At 42.9% G+C, this 26,447-nt stretch overlaps 2 protein-coding genes across 2 annotated transcripts; one reads left to right on the top strand and one right to left on the bottom strand.

Moving 5' to 3' along the window:
- Window positions 1-3,590: 3,590 nt before the first annotated feature.
- Window positions 3,591-26,400, bottom strand: LOC135500355 (E3 ubiquitin-protein ligase DDB_G0292642-like). The gene is made up of 5 exons (XM_064791781.1): window positions 26,227-26,400; window positions 23,442-23,523; window positions 11,209-11,649; window positions 5,977-6,191; window positions 3,591-5,704 (listed from the first exon to the last, which is right to left on the bottom strand). Exons 1-5 carry the CDS (start codon window positions 26,305-26,307, stop codon window positions 5,273-5,275), a joined length of 1,251 nt encoding a protein of 416 aa, XP_064647851.1. The 5' UTR covers window positions 26,308-26,400; the 3' UTR covers window positions 3,591-5,272.
- Window positions 15,954-17,567, top strand: LOC135500762 (uncharacterized). Its single transcript, XM_064792412.1, has one exon. It carries the CDS (start codon window positions 15,954-15,956, stop codon window positions 17,565-17,567), a length of 1,614 nt encoding a protein of 537 aa, XP_064648482.1.
- Window positions 26,401-26,447: the final 47 nt, after the last annotated feature.

The following is a 26,447-nucleotide window of genomic DNA, read 5'->3' as shown; positions in this document are numbered from 1 at the left end:
GATGCGCCGCTACAAAATGTTGTCGGTTTTGTGGATGGCACGGTGCGTCCTATTTGCAGGCCAACCCGTAACCAAAGGATTTGTTACAACGGCCACAAGAGGGTTCATGCGTTAAAGTTTCAATCCATCGTGATCCCCTGTGGAGTAATCGCACATCTCTACGGTCCTGTAGAAGGCCGCCGACATGATTGTGCTTTGCTGAGGATGAGAGACAGAACGATCGTCCGTTTGCCATCTACGGTGACCCAGCGTACCCCGTTAGGAGATATCTGATCAGTCCATTCATAGGAGCGGTTTTGACTGCGGAGGAGGAGCAGTTCAACAGAAACATGTCGTCCGTTCGGGAATGCGTTGAATGGGAGTTTGGTCATTTGAAATGCACAGCTGACGGTATAAGGTTAGATATCAGGACTAGGCTTATATCTGTTATATAATAATCAAGGTTGTTTATGAAACTAGGCCTATGGACTGTGACCGTGATACCGTCAGGTGTTCGCAATGTGATTTGATATCGACAGTTTTGGAATTAGCTGCCGTCGGGGGAACGCCTCGTCGGAAAGGCTCCAGCTGAACCACTACAAATTATGTATCAACCGGGGACTTCCTTCTGCAAATAAACCTGTTACAACTCTATTCTTCGTTGCACTCGTCGTACAGCTCCACGAATTGCTCCCCAGTCATCTTCTATCGGTGACTGGTGAGAGCAAGAACCCCTACGGGCGGGGCGGACTCTACTCCCCGTACATGGCACCCACTAAGTGGGCTTGGTGAAAATATCTTACTGTGGAGGACAATGTTAAACTCAATTTCAACATGACACTCGTGGATCAGTATTTAAGAAATCTTGGACTGTGCGCCGATGATGCAACATGGAATTTAAACGTTTTTGCAGACGGATGCAAATTAACTCTCGAATGGCGGCGAAACGATTATTGTGGGACCATACGGGAAATGACACCACAAGTTTGTCGAAAATCACCAGGGAAAAGAAAAAGGGACAAAGCCCGTATGCTGGATTTCATTCAGCGGAAGAAGTTACGGATGGTGTTAAACAACGGTGAGCGAACTCAATGTCAGACCACTACTGTCGGACCATTAAATCCACACGCACCATCGTTTGAGCCTAATAATGAAGAGGAAAGCAATCGTCGATTTCCTAAAGACAACACAGTCTTTTCTCAACAATACACGATATTTCGAGAAGGAACAGATCTTTTGGACCGGTGTTCAGACATAGAACCTACTCTTGGTATAGGACAAAACCACGACAGCAACAAGAAGGGTAAAAGTGATCCAGATCAGATATTTGTAGCACCTATTACAACATGTGATGAACTTTCACGTGGTGATTCGTCTACTGAAGTCAAAATTGGACCAGAAGAGTTTGCGGATCAGGAATTAATATTAACGGACTGTCTGATTGATGTTCCAGAATATTATAGTTGTATTACAAATAGCATGTACCCTAACATTGAAGAAATCGCTACGGAAGAACCGAGTGGGAATAATCAAACACAGTTACACTATACGTCACAGCAAGCTGCTTTAGGCACGGAACCGACGTCCACGTCCGAGGGATACAGGGGGCTACCGTGCTATGTGAAAGATCAACTGAATATTCAAATCGCTACAAGATCAGATTCTCATAGAGACTTGCCCTTTGCAGGAATAAGTATGAGCGGAACTGCTTCAGTAGACGACTGCGTATGGGAGTATGTGAGATCAAGTATGGGCAGGAACTCATTGTCGGTAGTTAACAAACTGTCCGTTTATTTGCTTGTCATAGGTGGTCGTCTTAATCCGTTTCAAGAGTACTTTATTCCGAACCACAACATAGAACTGGGCGCTATTGCTATCCCAAAGTTTGATTCGTCATCGACATTATACCTTTTATTCAAGTGGAACTGAAAGCCATAACTTCATTACATGTACAAATTAAACTTTTTTTTCTCTACTTATATATCGGATTTAGACAATGCAGATTATCAGGACAATATCTACATATCGGATTATGACTATCGTTTCGAGATATCTATAATATGTTATTATTGTTTAATCGTCCAACCGGTAATTTAATCCAGCTGTTGTAATTAATGAATTGGTGGAGTAGTTCCTTATGTGACCTTGAGGACAAGGTCGATCGACTTAGTACCTTTGTCGATCTTCGTTAGAGGGGGGCATGTACTAGAATGTCTCTAGTATACACAATAAATATATGATAGATAAATGCACAGCTGACGGTATAAGGTTAGATATCAGGACTAGGCCTATATCTGTTATATAATAATCAAGGTTGTTTATGAAACTAAGCCTATGGACTGTGACCGTGATACCGTCAGGTGTTCGCAATGTGATTTGATATCGACAGTTTTGGAATTAGCTGCCGTCGGGGGAACGCCTCGTCGGAAAGGCTCCAGCTGAACCACTACAAATTATGTATCAACCGGGGACTTCCTTCTGCAAATAAACCTGTTACAACTCTATTCTTCGTTGCACTCGTCGTACAGCTCCACGAATTGCTCCCCAGCCATCTTCTATCGGTGACTGGTGAGAGCAAGAACCCCTACGGGCGGGGCGGACTCTACTCCCCGTACAGGTGCTGTTCTCCTAAATTGTTATACCTGCCTATATGGCAATCAGACGAGTCGGTACTTCGAACAGGACCCTCCAACTTTGGAGAACTACTTGTACCTTGCATAATTCATCGTATCTTACAAGAAACGCCTCAGAAACTTGAAACAACTCAGAAAGGATTTACATATCACTTTGAGAGAAGATTTATTACTCAGAAAGGACTTGCATATCACTTTGAGAGAAGATTTATTTGCAGCACAGTTGTGTAACATGAAAATCTAGATCTAGGAAGGATCAGCAAATGATGGCAATGCTGCTTTCCTTACTTCTAATCACTTCTTAACTAAGGAAATCAACATCTCCATCATTTGCTGATCTGAAGGCAGTTGTTTTGCAACTACTTCCCAAATAGAAGGATGTCCAGCGCGGGGAAAAATCTTGTTGGCGTTTTTTTAGTATCCATGCTGGAAAGGAAAGGAGGTTTTTAGTTGGTAAAATATGATCAACATGTATCACCCTAAACATAGAACGGGATAGATAGAGGAAAAAGTTTGAAATTCCAATATTTCCCACTTTCTAGACGAGCCGAAAGTTAGGAGGGCGGCTATTTGCTGTTGAGGGTTAAGTCTATTCTAAGGGACTAATAAAAGTTCGATTTTGAATAAGATAGCATAATTTTGTCGCAAAAGGAAAACTATTCCAAAACTGTATTTACCTGACGTGTATCTCGCTGGTTATCCGTGAAGTGAGGACGACTACTGCTTCAGTCCTTTAATATACCTGTGTGACACGTAACAAGTACTGAAAAGGCGATGATCTAATCGCAGTTATTGATGTATTCTCTGCATTGCGAAAAGCTCATCGTTACCGCATTGAATTAAATGGAAAGTGTCCTCTTTGACGGATATGGTTCACATGTCAATGGGTGAATAAAACATCACCCAGGCACCACATTCCGATCAAAACTAATGAAATGCATAGGAAATTAGTTCTAGAATGATAACAACTAAGACCGATCACTATTGACATTATTATTCGCCTGAAATATGATGTTTTGTAAAACCGTTTTCACACTACGGATATCATGGTAGCTACAGATAATATTCTAGCTAATCGTATGTGTAAAACGTCACAAGACCGCAAAATCTGATGACATGAACGTAGTCGTAAGGCTATTCGTAAGGCTGCGGAAGGTCTCTATTGTTGCCTGCAATACATGTACTTGGAGATTGGCATGTGAGATTCTTAAAGGAGGCTATAGGCAGGGAGATTTATAAGATTACCACATGTACGTCGCGATTATGGGATGGTACGTCTCCCCAGGCTTGATAACCGTCGGGATGGTCGGAAACACCCTCTGTTTCCTTGATATGAGCGCACCATCGAATCGCAACAGCGTAATGTGCCTCTATTGGAAAGTTCTGGCTGTATATCCGACACGTTTTCACTGGTCATTCTACTGCCAATGCGGTTAATTAAAGTATGGCCAAATCTCCTATAATATCACCGCATTGGAGAGGTAAGATGTCAAGCATTTTTCTTCATTCCGAATATATTTTACAACACCTCCTTTCATTACGATTGATAGATTCATCGTCGTCAAATTTCCCTGAAGGCGGCGCAGTGGTGCACATCAAGATTGCGACGGTTTTTTCTCCTTGTGCGTACTCGGCGATTGCTTCGCATGGTATGTCCCAGCATATGACCCAATAAACGCAACATTTGACGTTTTCCCTCCACTTGGGTTGCTATTTCTTCTGAATATAGCAATAATTATCAGCCTTAAGAAACACAGTGCAGAAATAAACAACAAGGCACTGGGGGATTTGAAAACGTGTCAAAGGCAGGAAAAATCTTTGACAGTCGTGGTTGTTGTCATTGCAAGCTCTCTTTTAGTCTTGCTTTTATCTTTAACAGTCGACTTCATACTCTCGCGATGTTGTTTGGAGCATGTAATCATCGCCCAACCAAACCTTCGGGGTTTTACTTTCGAAATAGGATTCGAACTGGGAATTACAAACAACGCCGTAAGTTTCTTTTTGTATACTTAGAGAGTAGCTTGAAATTTAGGGCCGATTTAAAACGTTTATTGACGTGTGCTGATTTTCTAAAGCAACAGTTATTACAATAATACGCAGAATATACGTCTGCTGGCGCTTTAGTATCCGATTGTGGCGACATCTAACAGCTTAACAGAGTCTTTTGGACCAGTAACTGACCAAATACGAAGTGCAGCTCGATGTACCAAGGGTTGCAGTCACTACGCCTCGGATCCAGAGGGTGTCAAGACATTAGAAAAGTGAAAGCAGAGTATATGTATATGTGGGAACCATGGTCAATGTTTACCAATATGTATATCTTTATACAAATGGGATATTATACTCCAAAATCCATGGTCAAATCACTTGGAATTTCAATACGTGTGTTGGTCGACGTGTCCGTGCATTATCTGAACTTCAAAGTGCGGCTACCCATGGGCGGGGCTCCACACGGGGAGACTCACATAACACTAGTAAAAAGACCTCCCTAATTTGCAACAAACTATAAAATCCGCCGTTCAAGCTCAAAGTCATGTTAGCATGTTCCCTTTGCGAAGCTGCATCCTTTATCGCTACTGGAAAGAGATAGTCCATCTGAAAGTCCATCATAATATATTTTCAGGCCGTCGGAGGCATTATCACACGCTATTCTCGGCCTTCTACTGTCCTGGCAGGTCAGTCTGGACAGGGGCCACCGTGCAAGGGGTGTCAAAGTCCCCGCAGGTCCAGCTTCCATTGGTCTGCTGCTTCAGGCAAATGAAACAGAACTGGCCACCGCAGGGACAGGCCATGTGCTTGCAGGCCTCAGTGTGCTCTATCAGAAGGCCGCAGGCGGGGCAGGCCCTCGTTGATGGACACATCACACCCACAACCTTTTTCTTCAGGCACTCCTCCAAGATATCAAGCCGGGGGTCGCGACCAGAGCAACCTTCATTTCCACACTCGGTAATCGAGTTCATGGACTTCCATGTTTTCAAACACATCCAGCAAAATTCAAACGTAGGATTTGGACCCTTTGAACAATAGGGGCAAACCATGCGCTTGTCTTTCTTGTTCATCCGTTCGCAGATGGTTTTGCAGCCAGGGCAGTCCTGAAATATATAAATAGCTTATGTAAGAGGGTGTCATGACCATATCATTCTCAGGTCGCGATATGGCCCGAAATGAGAGCTGGTTAACAACAGAGCAGAAGGGCCTATCATCGGGTTAGCATCGTCTGATCTTCAAGCAATAAAAGAAAATTTAGTCTTTAGATCCAATTACTACGATTACAATTGACATTATAGTTGCCGAATAGATGCTCAAACTTACGTTCTTTCATGTATTTCAGGAGACCATCTACACTAGGTGACAAACGACATACCTGCAGGCCCATCGCTTTCCGCATGTAATTTTCAGTGATCTTTATCTCAAACTCCTTTATCTCATCTGGAGTGAGGACGCCATACCGACGCACGATGTAGAAGTCCCACTTTTTCCTGCAGATGGCGTTGTTTGCGGGGAAGATGTAAGGACAGAAGAACTCGAACTTTCCAGCCGTCAGAAGACTACGGCAGTAGGCAGTTAGTGACTCTGGTCCTGAAGTAAAGAGGCAAAAGTCGTGCAGGGGGGCGATTTGTTCAGAAGGGCACTCAATTTCATATGAAGATGTATTTTGGGGCTTTAAGTAAAAAGAGGCAAAAGTCGTGCAGGGGGCGATTTGTTCAGAAGGGCACTCAATTTCATATGAAGATGTATTTTGGGGCATGAAAAAGCTCAAGAAAGGCAAGTGTGGATGCCGCGGATACAGTCAAATTCAATAAACAGAACTGGAGATCACAACATCTTTATTCAATCTGGAACATTACAAGAGATGGTTGAGGTATAGATACGTGATATCTGCAATGATATAAAACGCAGAACGTGATAATAAAGAACAAAATAGGAGCTGGGCCAAAGCCCGCTACTCAGGTTATAATATTGTTTTATTTGAAGGTCATTGGTCAGGCTCTTAAAATAGTCACGCATGGTTGAATCATGGGTGTTGTGCTGGCGACTTTGTTAAAACTATTGTTATACCTATACCTGAGAATGCAAGGAAATCACCGACTGCATCGGACATACATAGGGGCATTTCACCAAGTCGTATTATGGGTATGATTTTGGATTACGTTTTCCTTCATAAATACAGCATGTTTTTTCTTCATCAGATATATAATTTGGTTTCAAACATAGGTTATTTACTGCCACTTGCAGTAACGGTGTTATTATAATGAGGTGATTGAATATTTCAGTAGTCAAAATACTAATGTATATTGTGTTATGCTTGATGCCTGGAAGGCGTTTGATAAGGTGCATTTTATATATGTTATATTCTATGACGCGGGATGTTAGGATGATGGATGTATCAGAGGAGCAGGAAAGAGTGGCTGGGCAAATTAGGGAGTTAATGAGTGGTCGGCGTAGGGTATGGCATGATATATGTTGCAATATTCAATAAAAATATTTTTCATGCAATATTGATTTTTGTTCATTCATCGTTTCATTTTTGATGCAATGTTACACTTTTTTATGCAATGTTAAAATTTCCATTCAATGTGTGTTCATATTTGATGCAATGTTACATTTCTTTATGCAATGTTTACTCGATAATTGTTCATTCAATATTTCATATTTGATGCAATAATTCACTTTTTTCATGCAATAATGCTCAAATTTTCATTCGATAGTTGCCCTGATAATTGATCATTCAATGTTTCGTATTCGATTCAATGTTTCACTTTTTTATGCAATAACGATTTCTAAATTTCATAAAATGATCATGTAATATTTGGCAATTATTCATTCAATGTTGGCGGAATTTTCATTCAATATTTTGCGAAAATATTTATGCGAAAACTGCATTGTGGGTAATATTAGAAACGCGGACGCTGATTGGCTAATCTCGTGACGGGGAATAAGACAGACGTACCAAAAGCTCCATTGTTGTGTACATGCTGTCAATGGCTGTACATGAATGAGACCAAACCATACAATTGTGATTGTCGTGACAGCCTCCCTCCAATCTCGTATCAAACGACTTTGGAAAAAGTTGTGTACAATGTGGTAGCGGTATTGTAATCCTTATGAAAATAACTAAAAGAACACAGCTCTTAGATAAAAACACAACTTGTTCTCTTCACACCTGGACTCTGAATCCTTGAAATGACGCAAGTCACAAATCACAACAAACCCACATGTTTGATTGTTAACAAATACCATATTTGGGTAATGACATCACCAATCTAAATTATAATATTGTAAACTGGCTTCTGATTGGTTGCTAAGGTCGCTAGGCAAATACCACATTGCATTATCCAAGATGGTTGCTCTTTAGCAGACAACCAACATGACCAAGGTAAACATCATCAAAACCTGCATTTTCTAACAGAATCCAATCAGTTAAAGACTTGATTACTAGTTTAACTGATAAATAAACACATATAGCTCATATATATTACAGTATATCGCTCCTATTCCACTACACGAGATTAGCCAATCAGCATCTTCGTTTCTAAGATTATCCACAATGCAGTTTTCGCATAAATATTTTCACAGATTATTGAAAGAAAAAGGTTGCGCCAACATTGAATGAATAATTGCCAAATATTGCATGAAAATTTAATCGTAATTGCATGAAGAAAATTGAAAACATTGCATCAAATATGAAACTTTGAATGCATATTATCGAATGAAAATTTGAACATTGCATGAAAAAAGTGTAACATTGCATCAAAAATAAAACGATGAATGAACAATTATCCGGGCAATTATCAAATGAAAATTTGAATATTGAATGAAAAAAGTGAAACATAGCATCAAATATGAAACATTGAATGAACAATTATCGAGTAAACATTGCATAAAGAAATGTAACATTGCATCAAATATAAACACACGTTGAATGGAAATTTTAACATTGCATGAAAAAGTGTAATATTGCATCAAAAATGAAACGATGAATGAACAAAAATCAATATTGCATGAAAAATATTTTTATTGAATATTGCAACATATATCATGCCATAGTAGGGGATGAATATTTTGACAAGGGGACGTGCTTTTTGAATTATGTGTTAATTAATTGATTAATTTATTTGAGCCACAGTGATCTATGTATGATAATAGAATACAACATATAGGACTGTAAATTACTTACCTTTTGTAGTTTGTATGCGACGCTTATTTCTTTATAGTAGGCTATAGAAGTAAGTGTTAATTTATTTGTCATGCACGACCCACTGTAATGCACCCCTGCACTTTAATTGTACCAATGTGTTCATATAAACATATTCTTATTTCAAACAAATGGCGAAGGACAATGCAATGATTCTTGGGATGGAGTTTATAGTATATATGGCTTTCATACATGATAAAAGGTCCGCGTGTACCGTCCTCAGTTAGGTGTAAAGCTAACAGGCGAAAAATCTCTTTTGTTCTCTGTTAGTCTGCAAATCAATCACAATCTGCGTGAAAAACAATTCATATATAGTGTTTGTGACCCTTGGGGGCATTTGCCACCACCCCCACATCCCAACTATAATAGCCTAACTACATTGAGAGACACTCTGACAGGAGCCGATGTCAAAGAAAATAAACTTTACAGACCCAACACTGGCACAATCAATGAGATAGGAAGACAAACCCTCTTACTGTTTGCATCCCCTCCGACAAAAGGGCGAATGCGCCAACTGCTGGTTACCGAGTTTGAATTCTGCATATATTTGCAGAGTCACCGGCAAAAAACATAATGTTAAACAAAACATAACGTGTAACTCAGAAAGGGTCGTCTACCTCATTGAATGTGCCAAATGTAACTATGAATATGTGGGCCAGAATAAAAGGACACTCAAAACCAGAATGAAGAACATCGCTCTGGCATAAACAGTAAAAAAACCCACATCGATTGGCTCACACTTTAATAGCAGCAATCACTCTATTAAAGACCACCGTATCCATGGACTTGAAAAGTTACCTCAAACGAAAAATGAGAGAACTTATGTAGGCCTACTAGAAAATCGTCTGCTAGCCAAAGAATCATACGGTACTGGATTTATACCTTGCGAGGCGCTCGTCCCCTTGGTCTAAATCAGAGGTGTGCAATAGCGGAATCTGGAGCCGCATGCGGAATCCAAAATTATTTTGGCGGAATCTTAGAAAAGGACTATAATTTTCAAAACGGCATCGGTGTCGGGCAATTTCAATGATAGATTCCGCTTTTGGAATCCCGTATTTGCTGTCCCTCTGTTTTGTCGCCTAGTCTGGTTCCACTGACCCACGACAGATGGCGAGATGGCGCGGTGCCGAAGTCACCACGCCATCTGTCGTTGGTCAGCTGCATCAGACTGCTGAACCCGCCCGGTCGCCCCGGACGCGGACAACCCGACTTCTCCGACTGGGTCTTGCGCACCGCACATTCTTGACACAGCGTCAAGTTGAGGCATGCTTTCGTGCTGATTTAAAAAAATTAACTTCTTCCTTTTTGTGAATACCCAAATTGGATATCCCCCTTTTTTATAAGTATATCCGATGATATTCTGCTGTATATTTATCATGATTCTTTGCCTGAATTGAAGAACGGAATCCAGATATTCTAGCTTGGTAAATGTGGTATCTGATGAAAAGATCTTTGCACAGGTATGCTAAATGTCATGGACCAACAGGTATCAGTCATCGAATGAACATTTTTCGGATGCCTGACTTTGTTACCCACCTTTTCAAATGCGGTGGAGTTACTTTCAGCTATATTTTTATGTTAATTCTTAAATTATCTCTTTGTAACTCGAGACAATACCACCAATGAATATTCATAGGTTGGAGGGTCGAGACCTATCAATTAGACGCGAGTATGTTTTTAACTATCAAGTACATATTTGGAGAGGTATTTAAAAAAAATTGCTGTGGCAAGTCTACAGATATAAAGAAATTATTTGATGAAAAAAATTAATTTTGAATTTTGCTAATTTGGTAATAGGGGGCGTGTTTTGAGATTTTTCTGCCAGTTGGCTGAAAAGAGTGGAAATATCAATGTCTGTCCAATTTGTCAATTATCAAAAAATTTCCGTGGTCAAATACCAGTTCACTTTTCACCATTTACTTGCCCGACTGTCCGGAATATCATATCAAAATTTCAGATTCACAACCCCAGGCAGTAGTTGATGCGTCGCGGTCAAACATTGACAATTGAACTGCTGAAAGGCTTAAAAAATCAATGGTGGTTTTGCCTCACTCGCCGCATCATTCACTTGAACCGCCATTTTGCTTTCGGGAAAGCACATCTATAGAGCCACATATCGGCCGTGATCACGCGCTAAATTTCTAGAAAGCCACGCCTCCGTCGAACCTCAGCCAATGAAATTACAGATAAACAACAACAAACTCGAACACGATGAGGAGTCGCGGCTGGCTTACCTAGTTGATCAAATTTGTAAAGTTATTCATTGAAAAAGTACCAATCAAATGAAACGTCTGAATAGACTTAGAGGCCGTGGGCCTGGGGCGTGATTAGAGAATATTGCAGTGCAGGCCAACATAACCAGATATGAATTGGTCTTCATCAATTTATCACTTTACTTACCAATGGCATGTCCGCATGGCATCCGAGCTCGAAGAAAATCCTTGTCATCATCCCATGTAATCATATCAGGTTGCTCAGTAAGGGGAGTGAGCGGGTCGTGCATCTTACGCACCGGTTCCACCTCAACAACTTCAGTTTCCTCAACAACTCCCGTTTCTTCTACTACACCCTCTTGATCATCATTATCTTCATAATCGACTCCCTCGATGCTGCTATGTATATGCTCCGACTCCGTACCAACCGTATCTGGTCTCACCTCGTGTGCATCATCCGGAGTTTGTGGTACATGCGGAAGAAAACTGCTTCGCATTTGTTGTATGATACGTCTTATTGATGGCCTATCTTGACCTCCTCGGAGCCGTAGTACCACGAACAGGTTAGACGAGTTGGTCATGTTGTATTTCGAAAGGGGATGTTTGAAGCCATACTCGAGCTGTTTTGCTGGAAAGAGTCAAGTATAGACAATACTTGGGGTGGTTTCGACACATATCTTGAAATGCCATGACAACACCTTATTTGGACTATGGTATTTATAGCGTGCTCGTTTGTCAAGCCCTTACACTAAGTCATTATCGTGTAGTTGATCATGAAAAAAGATAACTTATTCCAACGTACTCTCTACTATACAACAGTAGAGCATTTCACTGTTGTCGATATCGCATTAAACAGTGAACATTCTACTGTGTGTTTGCTTTTGTGCACTCTCTGCGCAACGAAGAATACCATTGAATATTCTGGAATATTGTTGAATGACCACGTGTTTTTAATTTGTTCTATATATAGTTTTTGACTGTAGCCGAATAGACAATTTGAACTTGAAGTTTTGACTCTTTTATTTCATTTTAGCAGTGAGGATGGGCGGCTACAGGCGGTATCATTTCCAACAACATGTCGAAATAAGAGACCTTTTTCCCCTATGTGCCAGGAGTATGAGGGGTTGGGGCGCTTAGGTCGTCTCATTCCCAGCCGCCAGTCACAATCTGGTAACTTTTTGTCTCACGTATGAAATTTGGCAGTGATCATGGGTCGGGGTCCTATCATTCACAGCCACGAGTCATAATCTGGTAACTTTTTGTCTCACATATAAAGTTTGGCAGTGATCATGGGTCGGGGTCCTATCATTCACAGCCACGAGTCACAATCTGGTAACTTTTTGTCTCACATATAAAGTTTGGCAGTGGTCATGGGTCGGGGTCCTATCATTCACAGCCACGAGTCATAATCTGGTAACTTTTTGTCTCACATATAAAGTTTGGCAGTGATCATGGGTCGGGGTCCTATCATTCACAGCCACGAGTCACAATCTGGTAACTTTTTGTCTCACATATAAAGATTGGCAGTGGTCATGGGTCGGGGTCCCATCATTCCCAGCCGTAAGTCACAATCAGGTAACTTTTTGTCTCACGTATGAAATTTGGCAGTGATCATGGGTCGGGGTCCTATCATTCACAGCCACGAGTCACAATCTGGTAACTTTTTGTCTCACATATAAAGTTTGGCAGTGATCATGGGTCGGGGTCCTATCATTCCCAGCCGTAAGTCACAATCAGGTAACTTTTTGTCTCACATATAAAGTTTGGCAGTGATCAGGGGTCAGGGTCCTATCATTCACAGCCACGAGTCACAATCTGGTAACTTTTTGTCTCACATATAAAGTTTGGCAGTGATCATGGGTCGGGGTCCTATTGTTCCCAGCCACGAGTCACAATCTGGTAAATTTTTGCCTCACGTATGAAGTTTGGCAGTGGTCATGGGTCGGGGTCCTATCATTCACAGCCACGAGTCACAATTTGGTAACTTTTTGTCTCACGTATGAAGTTTGGCAGTGATCATGGGTCGGGGTCCTATCATTCACAGTCACGAGTCACAATCTGGTAACTTTTTGTCTCACATATGAAGTTTGGCAGTAATCATGGTTCGGGGTCCTATCATTCCCAGCCACGAGTCACCATCTGGTAACTTTTTGTCTCACGTATGAGGTTTGGCAGTGATCATGGGTCGGGGTCCTATCATTCACAGCCACGAGTCACAATCTGGTAACTTTTTGTCTCACGTATGGGCCCACTCAAGCATCTGGCCAACTGTGAACTGTCCACTGTGTAAGCGGAAAATGGAGACAGTGAAGAGTTCACTGTTTTGTGCGGAGCATGCTCTGCTTATTCCGGCGTACATGTAAACTGCCAGCTGATCATGAAGGTAACAGTGAATGGGGATCAGGGGTATGCGAAAAAGCTGGATCGCTGGACTGCTGGATTCACTGAATTGTGACTCATGGATAACCACCGCATGGATTGGGGATCGTTCTTAGAATGGGATATGATATTCATGTGTAAATAGATTGGTTCCTCATCCCTTGCACTTGCACTGAGCAGAGAGGCATTCAAACATGTCAAAAGAGTACAATGTAGACATAGGTATGTATCGACATGATATGCACAGCCTCAGCTGTTGTAGCTAACACTGCCTGCTGTACTGTATTGTAGCCTACCGGTAGGCCTATATCGTGCATATTGTAATTCTCTGCCTCATGCTATCATTATCACAACAGTCTAATTAAATGCCCCGACTCAGCATCCACACATTGACTTGGGAAGTTCGTCAGCCAAAAAAAACCTTCTGTCAGCTTTGTAGTCCATGTAGAATCCCCGGTAAGAGAGCAGCGATTTCTCTGGTAAAGGGTCTGAGAATCAGGATTCCATGTTGGTAGTGTCATTGTGTGCACCTGAGGCACATGCTGGGAAACGTCATGGATTTGAGAATTAGGCAAACCATCCAGGCGGTGGTGATCCATGAGTCACAATCTGGTAAATCCAGCATTCCAGTGATCCAGCTTTTTCGAATACCCATCACCCAGGCATAACGAAAGCCGTATTTATCACTACAGTGATTCAATAGGACTCGTTTAGCGGTTTTAAAATGTATCAAAGTGTGACGGCCGCCAAGTGCGTCCTGAAGAAATTTGAATTTGGCGCCTTAGTTTTCGCGCGCTTGGGTGGCGGCGCTGCTGTCTCAGCTTCCGCCCAACTCCATTGAATTTTAATTGTCAAAGTTTAGGACGCAGTTGTCCTCTTTTGTCCGCCTTTGCGGTGAAAGTTTCGAGGCCTTGTCAGACGGGATAAAGGTAACTATAAAGATAAAGATGTATAGAACCCCTGGAAACTATGTTAGGACCCTGTTATCCCTAAGTTATGTAACTTAGGTCACTTTTATGTGGCGGTGTCCCACGACTTTTGCTCACCCATGTGTTTGTGGTTGTCTTTAGACGCCTCTAGGTGGCGACACTGTACGGATGCCCGTGTATTTTTGTGCTAAGACAAATCTGTCCGGCCAACAGATATTGTTCGTGAAGTTGAGTCTGGGTGCCTCAGGTCCCATGGCGACCCTTTTGTAAAAGATGACTCCGGGATCTTGATATGCACGGTGTTTTGAGTATGATGTTTTGACAACACTAACAGCCACATCCACTATTTAGGGACAAACTGTTAACTGGTAGTAGATTGTAAGAATCTGTGCATACATTTGTATTTTATTTTTTATGTTCTGATCCTGGAACATTACAGAGTTTTGTAAGGTTTTGATTGTTGATTATTCGTGTCTTTCAGTCTTTTACGTCAGCCTCATCGATGTGTACTATACTCCTCACGATACGAGGTCCTTATCCAGAATAAAGACGCCTCTATTCTCAATGAAAGTTTGAGTACATTTTTAAAGCCGCAATAGTAAAAGACTTTCCCGACGTAATGCACCGAAGAGGACTCGATCTTTTGGCGGATGCTGCTGACAGGCAGACTACGATGTTTCTCCAACAGGAGAGTAGGAGATTGGCTGATGAACTGCAGCATATGCAGACGCAGTTGCAAGCACTGTCAGATAGTCGGCAGAGAGCATCGAGGGACTGGATTTCCTCTCGTTGGGCGTCGACGCCCATTCCGCCACAGCCAAATTTCTCCTCCGTTGAAGCCACATGTAGCAAGGCGAGATGCACTATGCCCACTGCAGAGGCTACAGCTCATGCCGTGGATATAAATACTGGCATTGATCCTCCGCAATGCAGGACGCCTCCTGTTTTGCCTGCTAGGGACCCCAGTCCAACTAATCATGAGAAGTCCGCTGACAGTGGCTTTGATCTTTCGAAGGCAATATCGACTCTCGCCGATGTGTTGGTGCGGCGGGGGGAAGGACTTCCTAAAAAGGAACCGGAAGTTTTCAAAGGCGACATCTTTTCGTATCCATCCTGGAAAAATTCATTTAATGTGTTGGTTGAGGGCAGATACCCATCAGCAATGGACAGATTGTACTATCTCGGTCGTTACACTGCAGGAGATGCAAAGCGTTGCATTAAAGGCCTGCTTGATTTGAACACCTGTGAAGCATATGCTAAGGCAAAGCAGATTCTCGAAGAGCGTTTCGGAGATCGGTTGAAGTTGTCTGAGAACTTTCGTAATCGCTTAGACAAGTGGCCGTCAGTCAAGCCTGGTGACGGTAAAGGCATGCAGGAGCTATCGGATTTCTTGTGCGAGTGTGAGACAGCTATGACCAGTTTGTCAAATCTGAGTATTTTGAATGACGCGATTGAGCAACGCCGTGTGATAGACAAGTTACCTCGTTTTATGCAAGTAAGGTGGCTCACAGTTGTGGATAAATAGAGATTTGGAGCTGATAGTGACGGGTCCGGCCAGGTTGTGAACGACTCATATCCACCATTTTCCAGACTTGTACAGTTTGTAAAGAAACACGCGCGAATCATGTCAAATCCAATCCTGGATAGGTCGTCCAGCGCACCTACCAAATCCGTTGTTAGTGTGAAACCTGCGCAGAGATCCAGCTTCGCTACCGGAACAGAAGCTACAACTGAAAAGGCCACAGGGCCAACAAAGTGTGTGCTCTGTCCAAAGGACAACACTCATGCAATTGACTCATGTGTGAAATTCAAGAATATGTCTCTTAGTGATAGAAAGGAAGCCGTAAAGAAGCGTGGGTTGTGCCTGGGGTGCCTTAAATGGGGTCATCGGGTTAGGGACTGCAAAAGCAAGCATAAATGCAAAACCTGCTCTCGTGCCCACCCCACGCTTCTTCACGACGACTCTTTCAAACCTGTTGAATCTACTGTGCATTGTACAGAGTCAAGTGATGTGGGCTCAGAATGTCTGCACACTATGATTGTGCCAGTGTATGTGTATCATGAAGACGACCCCTCGCGGGAGGTGTTGGTTTACACATTGTTGGATGATCAATCTGACACTTGTTTCGTATCTGAGTCAGTGCTGGAGGGCATTGATAAGAGAGGTGATAGCACCTATCTCAAAATCAACACAGTGTTGGCAGAAGGTGTTGTGCCAGCTGAGCGGGTGACAGGCCTCATGGTCCGGGGTTTTGGTGAATCTGCAAAAATAAGCCTCCCTGTAGTCTTTTCGCGTAAAGGCATCGGTGCCTGCCGCTCACAGATACCGCGTCAAACCAGCGCGAAACAGTGGCGCCACCTCAAAGGGGTGGCACCTAAGATTATGCCATACCGTGAGGATATCGAGATTGGCATGTTGATCGGTCAAAATTGCGCGCGCGCCATCAGGCCAAGGCAGATTGTCGCTGGGGGAGAAGATGATCCGTATGGTGTTAAAACGGCGCTAGGTTGGGGCGTGGTTGGCAGGATGGATAAATTAGGGTCAAGGCTTGCTAATTCACAAGATCGTTTCGTGTACAGAACTCGTACAAAAGAAATTAACCCCTCTGATATTTTGCAGGTACTCGGCCAAGACTTTGCCGATACTAATGATGTTGATTCTCATTCTCTATCTGTTGAAGACAGGTTGTTCATTGAAAAGGTTTCCAGTGGCATCAAACTCCGTGATGATGGACACTTTGAAATTCCCCTCCCGTTTCGTGAGGATCAGGTGAGACTTCCCAACAACCGAGTGATGGCTATGAAGCGTACGCAGAGTCTCAAGGCGAGGATTAGAAAGGATGCTAAGTATGGTGAAGAATATGTGAAATTCATGAGTAAGCTCATAGATGCCGGCCAGGCTGAGAGAGTGCCAGAAAACGAATTAGATCTGGACAATGGTTCTGTATGGTACATTCCCCATCACATGGTCTCACATCCTCACAAGGAGGGTAAGTATAGGGTCGTGTTTGATTGCGCCGCGTCCTATCAAGGAGAGGCATTAAATGGCCATTTGCTCCGGGGACCGGATTTAATAAACAATCTTGTCGGTGTCCTGGCCCGCTTCAGGAAGGAAGAAGTGGCATTCACGTGTGATGTCCAGGGTATGTTTCTACAGGTGGTCGTGCCCCCCCCGCCACAGAAATTATTTGCGATTTCTGTGGTGGGAGGACGGCGATGTCAGCAAGGAGCCAGTTGATTACAGGTGTACTGTGCATCTATTTGGCGCGACCTCGTCTGCAAATTGCGCAAACTATGCCCTAAAGGCAACAGCTGAGAGATTCAAGGACGACTACGAGCCCCAGGTGGCGACTTTCTTTAACAGGAATTTCTATGTAGATGATGGGGCCACCTCCGTTTTGACAACAAGTCAGGCTATTAGCCTAGCTTTGGGCTCTGTGAGTATGGCTGGGAAGGGAGGGTTCACCCTTCACAAGATACTTTGCAACAATAAAGAGGTGCTGAAACATATTCCCAATCAATACTTGTCAGAGAACCTCCAATGTCTTGAGCTTGGTAATACTCAACTACCTGTTGAAAAGACTCTAGGAGTTGTGTGGTGTGTTGAATCTGACATGCTACGATTTAGGGTGGAGCTCAAAGACAAGCCATTGACCAGACGTGGCTTGTTATCCACCGTCAGTTCCATCTATGATCCCCTTGGTCTAATATCGCCTTTCATACTTACAGGAAAACGAATTCTGAAGGAGTTGTGTTTGAGTGGTTCTTCCTGGGACGACCCTCTTCCTGACAATGTAAGGAACGAGTGGGAAAGATGGAGGACCGAGCTGCTAGAATTGCCCAAGGTTTCCATTCCTAGGTGTTATCGGGCTGGCACGCTTGAAGGGCCGGTGACTAATGTCGAGCTACATCATTTCAGTGATGCTTGCTTCTCTGGGTATGGTCAGTGCAGTTATGTTCGGCTTGAAGACGCTACCGGCAACTGCACTACTTCTCTGGTGATGGCCAAGTCGAGGGTTACTCCTGCCAAAGCTGTGACAATTCCCAGGCTGGAGTTAACTGCGGCACTCCTGTCAGCTAGGGTTGGTAAGTTCCTTGGCAAAGAACTAGATTATGACCAGATAGAACATTTCTACTATACTGATAGCATGGTTGTGCTTGGCTATGTGAATAATGAAAGCAGAAATTTTCACATTTTTGTTGCAAATAGGGTGCAGGAAATTAGAGACTTGACTAACATAGCCAATTGGAGACATGTTGACACTGCGCAGAATCCTGCTGACATAGCATCACGTGGCATGAATGTTTCTGAGCTTTCAGCTAGCCGCCTTTGGTGGCAGGGCCCAGAATTTCTCGTTTCAGGACCAGTGCCGACCCTTCCTGAATGTCCAGTGGTGAAAGATGACCCTGAGCTGAAGAAGTTAGTGTTCAAGACAGATGTTGTTCCTGTACCAGAGGTGCCTGACATGGAAAGCAGGTTCGCCAACTTCTCCTCTCTGTTGAAACTGAAGAGGGCCATGGCTGTGAGCATGAAGTATGCCAGGAAATTGAAGAACAAGGATCCTGACACTTGTCCTCCAGTCACTACTGATGACCTGAAGCAGGCAGAGGATCAGATAATAAGGTTAGTCCAAGGTAAGGCGTATCCTGAAGAGCTAGCATCCCTGAGCAAAGGGACTAGATCTGCTGTCAAAGCTGGCAGCAAAATTGCGCCATTGTATCCCTTCCTGGATGATAAGGGGATTATTAGAGTTGGTGGTCGCCTGAGTCGATCATCCATGTCATATGAAGTCAAGCATCCAGTCTTGATTCCGCGTACTTGTCACTTAGCTAGCTTGATAGTTAAACGTTTCCACCAGAAGGTTGGTCATTCCGGTAGAGGAATGACGTTAAACAGTATCAGACAGGCTGGGTTTTGGATTGTAAATGCCCGGTCGATAGTTGCTAAGTTCATCATGGGCTGTGTGTGTTGTAGAAAGCTTCGGGGAAACCCGTGTTCAAAAAATGTCTGACCTGCCTACCGACCGCTTGGAGCCAGCCGCCCCCTTCAGCTATGCTGCCGTTGATCTATTTGGCCCTTTCACTGTCAAGTCCGGTCGTAGCGAACCCAAGCGTTGGGGTGTTATGTTCACGTGTCTGGCCAGTCGTGCGATTCATATCGAGACCGCAAATCAATTGACCACAGATTCATTTCTCAATGCGTACCGCCGATGTGTGAGTAGACGTGGCAAAATCCGATTTTTGCGATGCGATCGTGGTTCGAACTTCGTAGGTGGACAAAATCAATTGTTAGCAGCGTTGCAGGAAATGGATCGCGATAAGATCAAGCATGAGTTGCTGAAAGACGATTGTGACTGGGTTGATTTCGAAATGAACTTTCCTGTGAGCAGTCACATGGGCGGTGTATGGGAACGAATGATTGGCGCAGCGCGTAAGGTGTTGTCTGCTCTGCTCATGGGCACAGGAGCTCAGCTTGATGACGAGTTGTTACGTACATTACTCTGCGAGGTTGAGTACATAGTTAACTCGCGCCCGTTAACAGTTGTAGATTCCACTTCTGCGGACCTAGAGCCCCTGTCACCAATTCAGCTGCTTACCCTGAAATCTCAGGTGGTGAAGCCACCGCCGGGCAAGTTCGTTAAACAGGACATATACTCTAAGAAAAGGTGGCGTTGTGTACAGGCTCTTGCTAACCAATTTTGGGAGCGTTGGCGTGGCGAATGTTTGGTAATGCTGCAGCCTAGGAAGAAATGGCTCAGCCAGCAGAGAAATCTTGAGCCTGGTGATGTTGTAATGCTCGTAGAAGAGGGCCAGCCTAGATGCGCATGGCCTCTGGCTCGTGTTACAAAGGTGTGTCCTAGTCAGGACAAGTTGGTCAGAAAGGTTGAAATTTTTGTTGGGAAAACCAAATCCCTGTTGGATAGACCAGTACATAAGTTGATCCTCCTGGTAAAGAACCGGGACAATCCTGTTGAGGAGAGTGAAACTCTGGAGTAGTTGAGCCTTTTCGTGGGCCGGGTTCTGGTTTTTGGGCTCCAGGACCTGGGTCATGGATTGTGCTACATGTATGAGTTAGTCTTGACTGGGATGAGAGAAATCTGACAGTTATTTTGTTTCCTATGACTGTGTGATTTCTCTTCCCCCTTGGTACAGGTTGCTAATTTGAAGCAACTGGTGCTTATATGTAAAGATTGCTCGTGGGAGCAAATAGACATTTTTCTAAAAAACATGATGTTTGCACTTCTCTGTATTTTGAATTTTTACCTGCGTGTAATTAAGATAGTGTATTTGTGTACTGTACATGTTTGTGATGCTTAAGAGGGGTTTTTGAAGCATTATGAGCAAGAAAGTTGGAAAAGTTTCGGTTTCATAGTGGAAATTTGAATTTCCTAGTTGCTTAGATAGCAGAGTGAAAAGTTGAATGTGTCTGTAAGTTTAGTTTGACTGACTTTCTGTTTTAAGGTCATTTCAGCAAAGTTTAAAGCTGAACCGTGGAATTTGAGGTTCACTTGATATGTCTAAAGCTGACCTGTGTTTTTAATGGTCACTGTTTTGGTTCTGATTTCAAAAGTTTTTTGTTTTTTTTTTGTTTGTTTTTTTTTTTTTTTGACTTTGTGAGGTGAATTGTATAGTGTTTGTAAACTGTTTTGGGCAACAGTTTAGGAGAGGCATGTGACGGCCGCCAAGTGCGTCCTGAAGAAATTTGAATTTGGCGCCTTAGTTTTCGCGCGCTTGGGTGGCGGCGCTGCTGTCTCAGCTTCCGCCCAACTCCATTGAATTTTAATTGTCAAAGTTTAGGACGCAGTTGTCCTCTTTTGTCCGCCTTTGCGGTGAAAGTTTCGAGGCCTTGTCAGACGGGATAAAGGTAACTATAAAGATAAAGATGTATAGAACCCCTGGAAACTATGTTAGGACCCTGTTATCCCTAAGTTATGTAACTTAGGTCACTTTTATGTGGCGGTGTCCCACGACTTTTGCTCACCCATGTGTTTGTGGTTGTCTTTAGACGCCTCTAGGTGGCGACACTGTACGGATGCCCGTGTATTTTTGTGCTAAGACAAATCTGTCCGGCCAACAGATATTGTTCGTGAAGTTGAGTCTGGGTGCCTCAGGTCCCATGGCGACCCTTTTGTAAAAGATGACTCCGGGATCTTGATATGCACGGTGTTTTGAGTATGATGTTTTGACAACACTAACAGCCACATCCACTATTTAGGGACAAACTGTTAACTGGTAGTAGATTGTACGAATCTGTGCATACATTTGTATTTTATTTTTTATGTTCTGATCCTGGAACATTACAGAGTTTTGTAAGGTTTTGATTGTTGATTATTCGTGTCTTTCAGTCTTTTACGTCAGCCTCATCGATGTGTACTATACTCCTCACGATACGAGGTCCTTATCCAGAATAAAGACGCCTCTATTCTCAATGAAAGTTTGAGTACATTTTTAAAGCCGCAATACAAAGAATTTACACATGTATATGTCTTACATGAGTGTAACTATTAAAATGGAACCGAACAATCCGGGTGTGTATGTAGTATCTTAAGAGTAACCAGACTGGTATGTAAAGACATAAAACTGTACCGTAATATACTTTCAGCAAAATTTCAATGACATCGACGAACTTCGACACCACAGAAAGAGTATACAATGTATTATATGAGTTGGATAAATATAGGTGACCCAAATTAGATTTTCGTATTAGCCTCGTTCGCAAGGAGGATACCGCGGTGACGTCACGGCTTTTCCAAGATGGCGCTGCATATTGTAAACAAACTCGATCCACGGCCAAGGGAAAATCAAGTCATCAAAAAAGTTAGATTTTTCGCATCAAATCAGAGTTATTAGTACTTTTCTGCTATGAAATAAGTCTTCAGACAATAAGCTATCATTAGAATAATGAAAAGTGCTGTTTTGATGGGGAAAAATAGGGTTTTTTAAACCAAATAGCCGGGCACCGATCTTCCAAAATTAGCGATGGTTTCAAAACAGTCTCCCAGATATGGGGCAATTTCTTCATTATCATAATGGGATTTGGAGGCATGTTTACAGATTTTACAAGTTCGAGACCTGTAATACCTAAAACTCGCATAGATCCCCATAGATCCCCTCTATTTGTCGAGTTAGCGCCCCTGTAAGATCATGCATTTTCGGACACTAGAACGAAATCTTCCTGCGGATATCGCGGTTTCGGTGATGTTTTAAGGAGAAATTGACTGTTCTTAGAGTTGTATGGGACAGAAATGAGTTCATACTTCATGAATACATGAATATATTATGATATGGGCGGGCTTCTAAGTCAAAACAATAACAAACTCAACTGCATCTCTACTGTATATTGCGTAGTGCATTGCCTAGTGTATTTCGTAGTGTATTTTAGCGGAGACAATAGCCGCACTTACACCACCTGAAAATGGACCACCAATCTTGGTTCGGGAACCAATGCCGCACCATCGAAAATCCACCAAGCGCTTACACCAGCACTGCAGCTAGTTATAAAATCCGGCTACAGATGGCACGCAAACAATAAATTGCATGCGCAGAAAGCGCCATTTCGAAAGTGCCGCCTGGAGCCGAACCATCTAACTAGCTAATTGCCGATCCATTTGCGCGAACACCACGACAAAGCCGAGCTTTTAACAAGCCGGGCGAATTTGGACCATCAAGCTTGGTGGGACAAATTCGCTCGGCAATTTGTATCGGCAATGGATTGCCGAACCAATTTGTCGCGGCAATGTGGTGGTGTAAGTGCAATTGGTCCACCAATATTTCGTGGTGTAAGCGCAGCTATTATTTCCGCACTTTGGCCACGCCAAACGTCTTTTTTATTCGTGGAAGTTAATCTGCTCTGTAAATTTTATTTTACACAGGAAGAATCCATACTAGGTATTGCAATATTTCATGTCTATTGGTGTTTTTGTGTACAAAAGCGCACCAGACAGTGAGACGTGGAGATGTGTTCAGTACTGGTGCTGTCAGTAGACTGAATCTGATTGGCCATAGCGATCACTAATATGGGTCGGGATCACGTGATGTGACGTCACCGCGGTATCCTCCTTGCCTCGTTCGGGGACCTTTGAGTTTGACACGGTCTCATAGCACTACTTACAGGTGTAGAGTATCCTCATTGTAGTTGCTGGAATACCATTCATTTCGCTTATTTTATCAATTACAGCATCAATCGTTCCCTCCTGAAAATAATTTATACTTCAGTCGTAAATCGTAATTCGTGTCCCTGAACGATGAGGAAACTCACGGAAAAGGCATCATAGGCTTATATATATACATATACATGATAATTTCCACGGTTTATAGCGGGAAAGAATGCCGCTATCAATTACCTGGGTGGTCCTAGCTTACCCATCACCAGATATTGTCTATTCCGGCTCTCGATATTTCAAATTTTTGTACAGGGCGTCCCTTAAAAATCAAAACACACCGAAACAGGGCGATTACTCCAAAAGTATACATTGTATAGAAAATCTGAAAGCCATTCCAGAAAGTAGGAGCTATAAGCTTTCTTTGGACATCTTCAGCTGTAGCCTACAGTCACGGATGGCTGAGTAACATTGTAATCAAAATCTTAGACAGATTTCAGAAATGTCCAAATCTGCATGTGTGGTTTTGAATTGATTTGGGCAATGGAAAACGATGAAAGGATTATTTCTCATTTATCAGTTTATCATGACAATAACACCCACCCACATTTATTCTTTATGCCCCAACACCCTCAACATGTCCTCCACCTCTTTCAAGACAAAGCCCACGTCTGAAAACTCCTCCTGGTTGGCGTTCAAAATGCAACTCCAGTTTAGGAACAACATCTTGATTTATCATCGGCTCCAATGATACGACCAGTCCCACAAAGTCCAATCCAGACTGTCAATTTTTCACGACTCATGTTTGTTTCGAAATTGAATGGGGAGGATGACCAGCGGGTGCGTATTGGATAACATTGTGAGTGTTCACCATTCCATTCATCGCAAATCCAGCTTCATCCCCAATGCTGAAAAAACGAAGAATTCGCTCGTCCACTTCACATCTTTCAAGAAACCACCTTGCAAATTGCTCTCTTCTACCGAGATCAGCTGGAGTAAGTGGATGTCGGACGTGAATTCGGTACGGATGCTGATGCTGATCATTTCTTGTGATAAGATTAAATGTTGTTTTCGAAAGCCCTAATCTATTTCGCCTGGCGCTTGTAGCTGTTGGATATTGTTGGAGTTGTTATCGAGCAGCTTCCACATTTTCAGCAGTTCTTACTGTTCTGCGTCTCCCCGAATTTCCCTTGTTGCGATTCTGGCTGGTTCCATGATCCTGATACTTCTGGACATTTGACCAATTCGTTGATTTCACAGATAGATCCCGATGAGGAAAATTGACTCTGACAGCATCCTGCGTTGCCTGCAAGCTTTCCGTTTCGAAGAACGTTTTAACGAAAGAAACCCTTTGATCCTTAGTCAGCTGAACCATCTTGACAACTTGATGTCTTTGGTCTGAATAACCATGCATAGGCCTACTGAGTGCGACCCATCATAGGTGCAGGTGTGATTACATAATCCAATGTCCCTATGACACCATGTCCGTTCAAGACATGGTCGACTAGTACTGGCTTGGGGCTTACTGGTCTTTGCGCAATATTTCGCCAAAAAAGTATTCTACGCAACGGTCACTAGGTAACTTTTCCTATTCATAATACACGGCCTGTCCATCCTAGATCGTGGTTACATGGGGAGTAATCGTTGTAAAATTAGGCCAAACGCAAAGACAGTTAACCCGGGTACCACTATGTTTACGATGCGAACAAGCCGTGGAAGTCATTATCAGCATTTTTTTCATTGAACATTTGCGGGTACAGCGTCACAGGGAGCAGCATTGAACGGTCAACAGGTTCACATCATATTCAGACAACGGCTTGTAACGGCCATACAGGATACGATTCGTATCAACAAAACTACGGGCCGTATCGTCAGTTTCATGTTTTTTTCCATTACGCCCCCTGGTGCCAAACAAAGAATAATTTTGAAACGAAATTTGGTGTGAATTTGTAAACAAAGTTTTAAGTCAAGACCTCAAGCGGTTACGGGTACACACTACATTTATTATCAAATTGCTAATGCATTAAAAAGTTGAATTGATCAAGTTTAACGCCCCATAGATTTTTCCCAGACGTGCCGATGAAAATCAATTTCCGGCAGATAATACAGCCCGGGGTTAGATCTTCAAACCATAGAAATTTTGTTGTGGGCTGACCGTGATAATTACCAGGTTGGGGGTCTGACGTTTTGGGGGTCATTTTCGACCATTTGTGACCGGTGAATCGACTTTTCAGCCAACGAGGGGTTAATTTGGCCATTGGGACCACAAAACTTAGGCTCCTGAACTGAAACGTCGTCATCGTTTTCTTCTAATGGAAAGGAAATTTATGATTTTGATTTTTAAAAAACACGTATTCATAATGGAAAACACATCCATACTGGTGACTGACACCATGTATCGAACTTGACGTACCGGGGTAAAACATAATGGTCGCTCCCCCATTTCGCTCGTTTCGTTTCGTTGCGCAAAGTCCAGTAAGCCCTGGCCTGGGATGATTGTGAAAAGAAGTGGCTCATTTCCTCACAAATGAAATCACTGATTTGGACAATTCTAAATTCTGCCTATGGTTTTGAAGTCAGTGGTACTCAGCCAGCCGTGACAGTAGGCATTCAATGAAGGTACCAGATAAAGTATCATAGCTCCTACTTCCTGGAATGCCTTCCACTTTTTCTACATAATTTATACTTTTGGAGAAATTGGCCTGTTTCGGTGGGTTTTGTTTTTTAAGGGACGCCCTGTATAATATAATATTCGACATAGGAGTCAAAAAACCTTGATCTCAGAATGTTACTTACCGGGTCAATGTCATGCATCACCCGACAATTCCCGCCGATTCCATACACAAAAAACTGCCAGACATCTTTCCCCTCCGACATTCCGAATTCAGCTTTTAGTCTCAGCAAGAAAACAAACGTGCGTTAGCGACCACCAACACCAATTGCATCATGTCTCTAACTCACAGTGTGGATCCAAACCAAAAACCTGGGAATTCCCAAGGAATCGCAGAAACAGTTCT

This window comes from Lineus longissimus, chromosome 16 (genome assembly GCF_910592395.1).
Source record: "Lineus longissimus chromosome 16, tnLinLong1.2, whole genome shotgun sequence".
Classification (NCBI taxonomy): Eukaryota; Metazoa; Nemertea; class Pilidiophora; order Heteronemertea; family Lineidae; genus Lineus; species Lineus longissimus.
Note: the sequence above shows the minus strand (reverse complement) of the source record. Positions and strands in the feature narration are given on the sequence as shown.

Excerpts from the sequence above, each read along its gene's own strand:
- LOC135500762 (XM_064792412.1), top strand. The coding sequence starts at position 15,954 with ATGTCAAATCCAATCCTGGATAGGTCGTCCAGCGCACCTACCAAATCC.
- LOC135500355 (XM_064791781.1), bottom strand. The coding sequence starts at position 26,307 with ATGTCGGAGGGGAAAGATGTCTGGCAGTTTTTTGTGTATGGAATCGGC. Across the intron at positions 23,524-26,226 it reads TGATGCATGACATTGACCCG|GAGGGAACGATTGATGCTGT; the intron begins GTAAGTAACATT and ends AATTATTTTCAG. Across the intron at positions 11,650-23,441 it reads AATGAGGATACTCTACACCT|CAAAACAGCTCGAGTATGGC; the intron begins GTAAGTAGTGCT and ends GACTCTTTCCAG.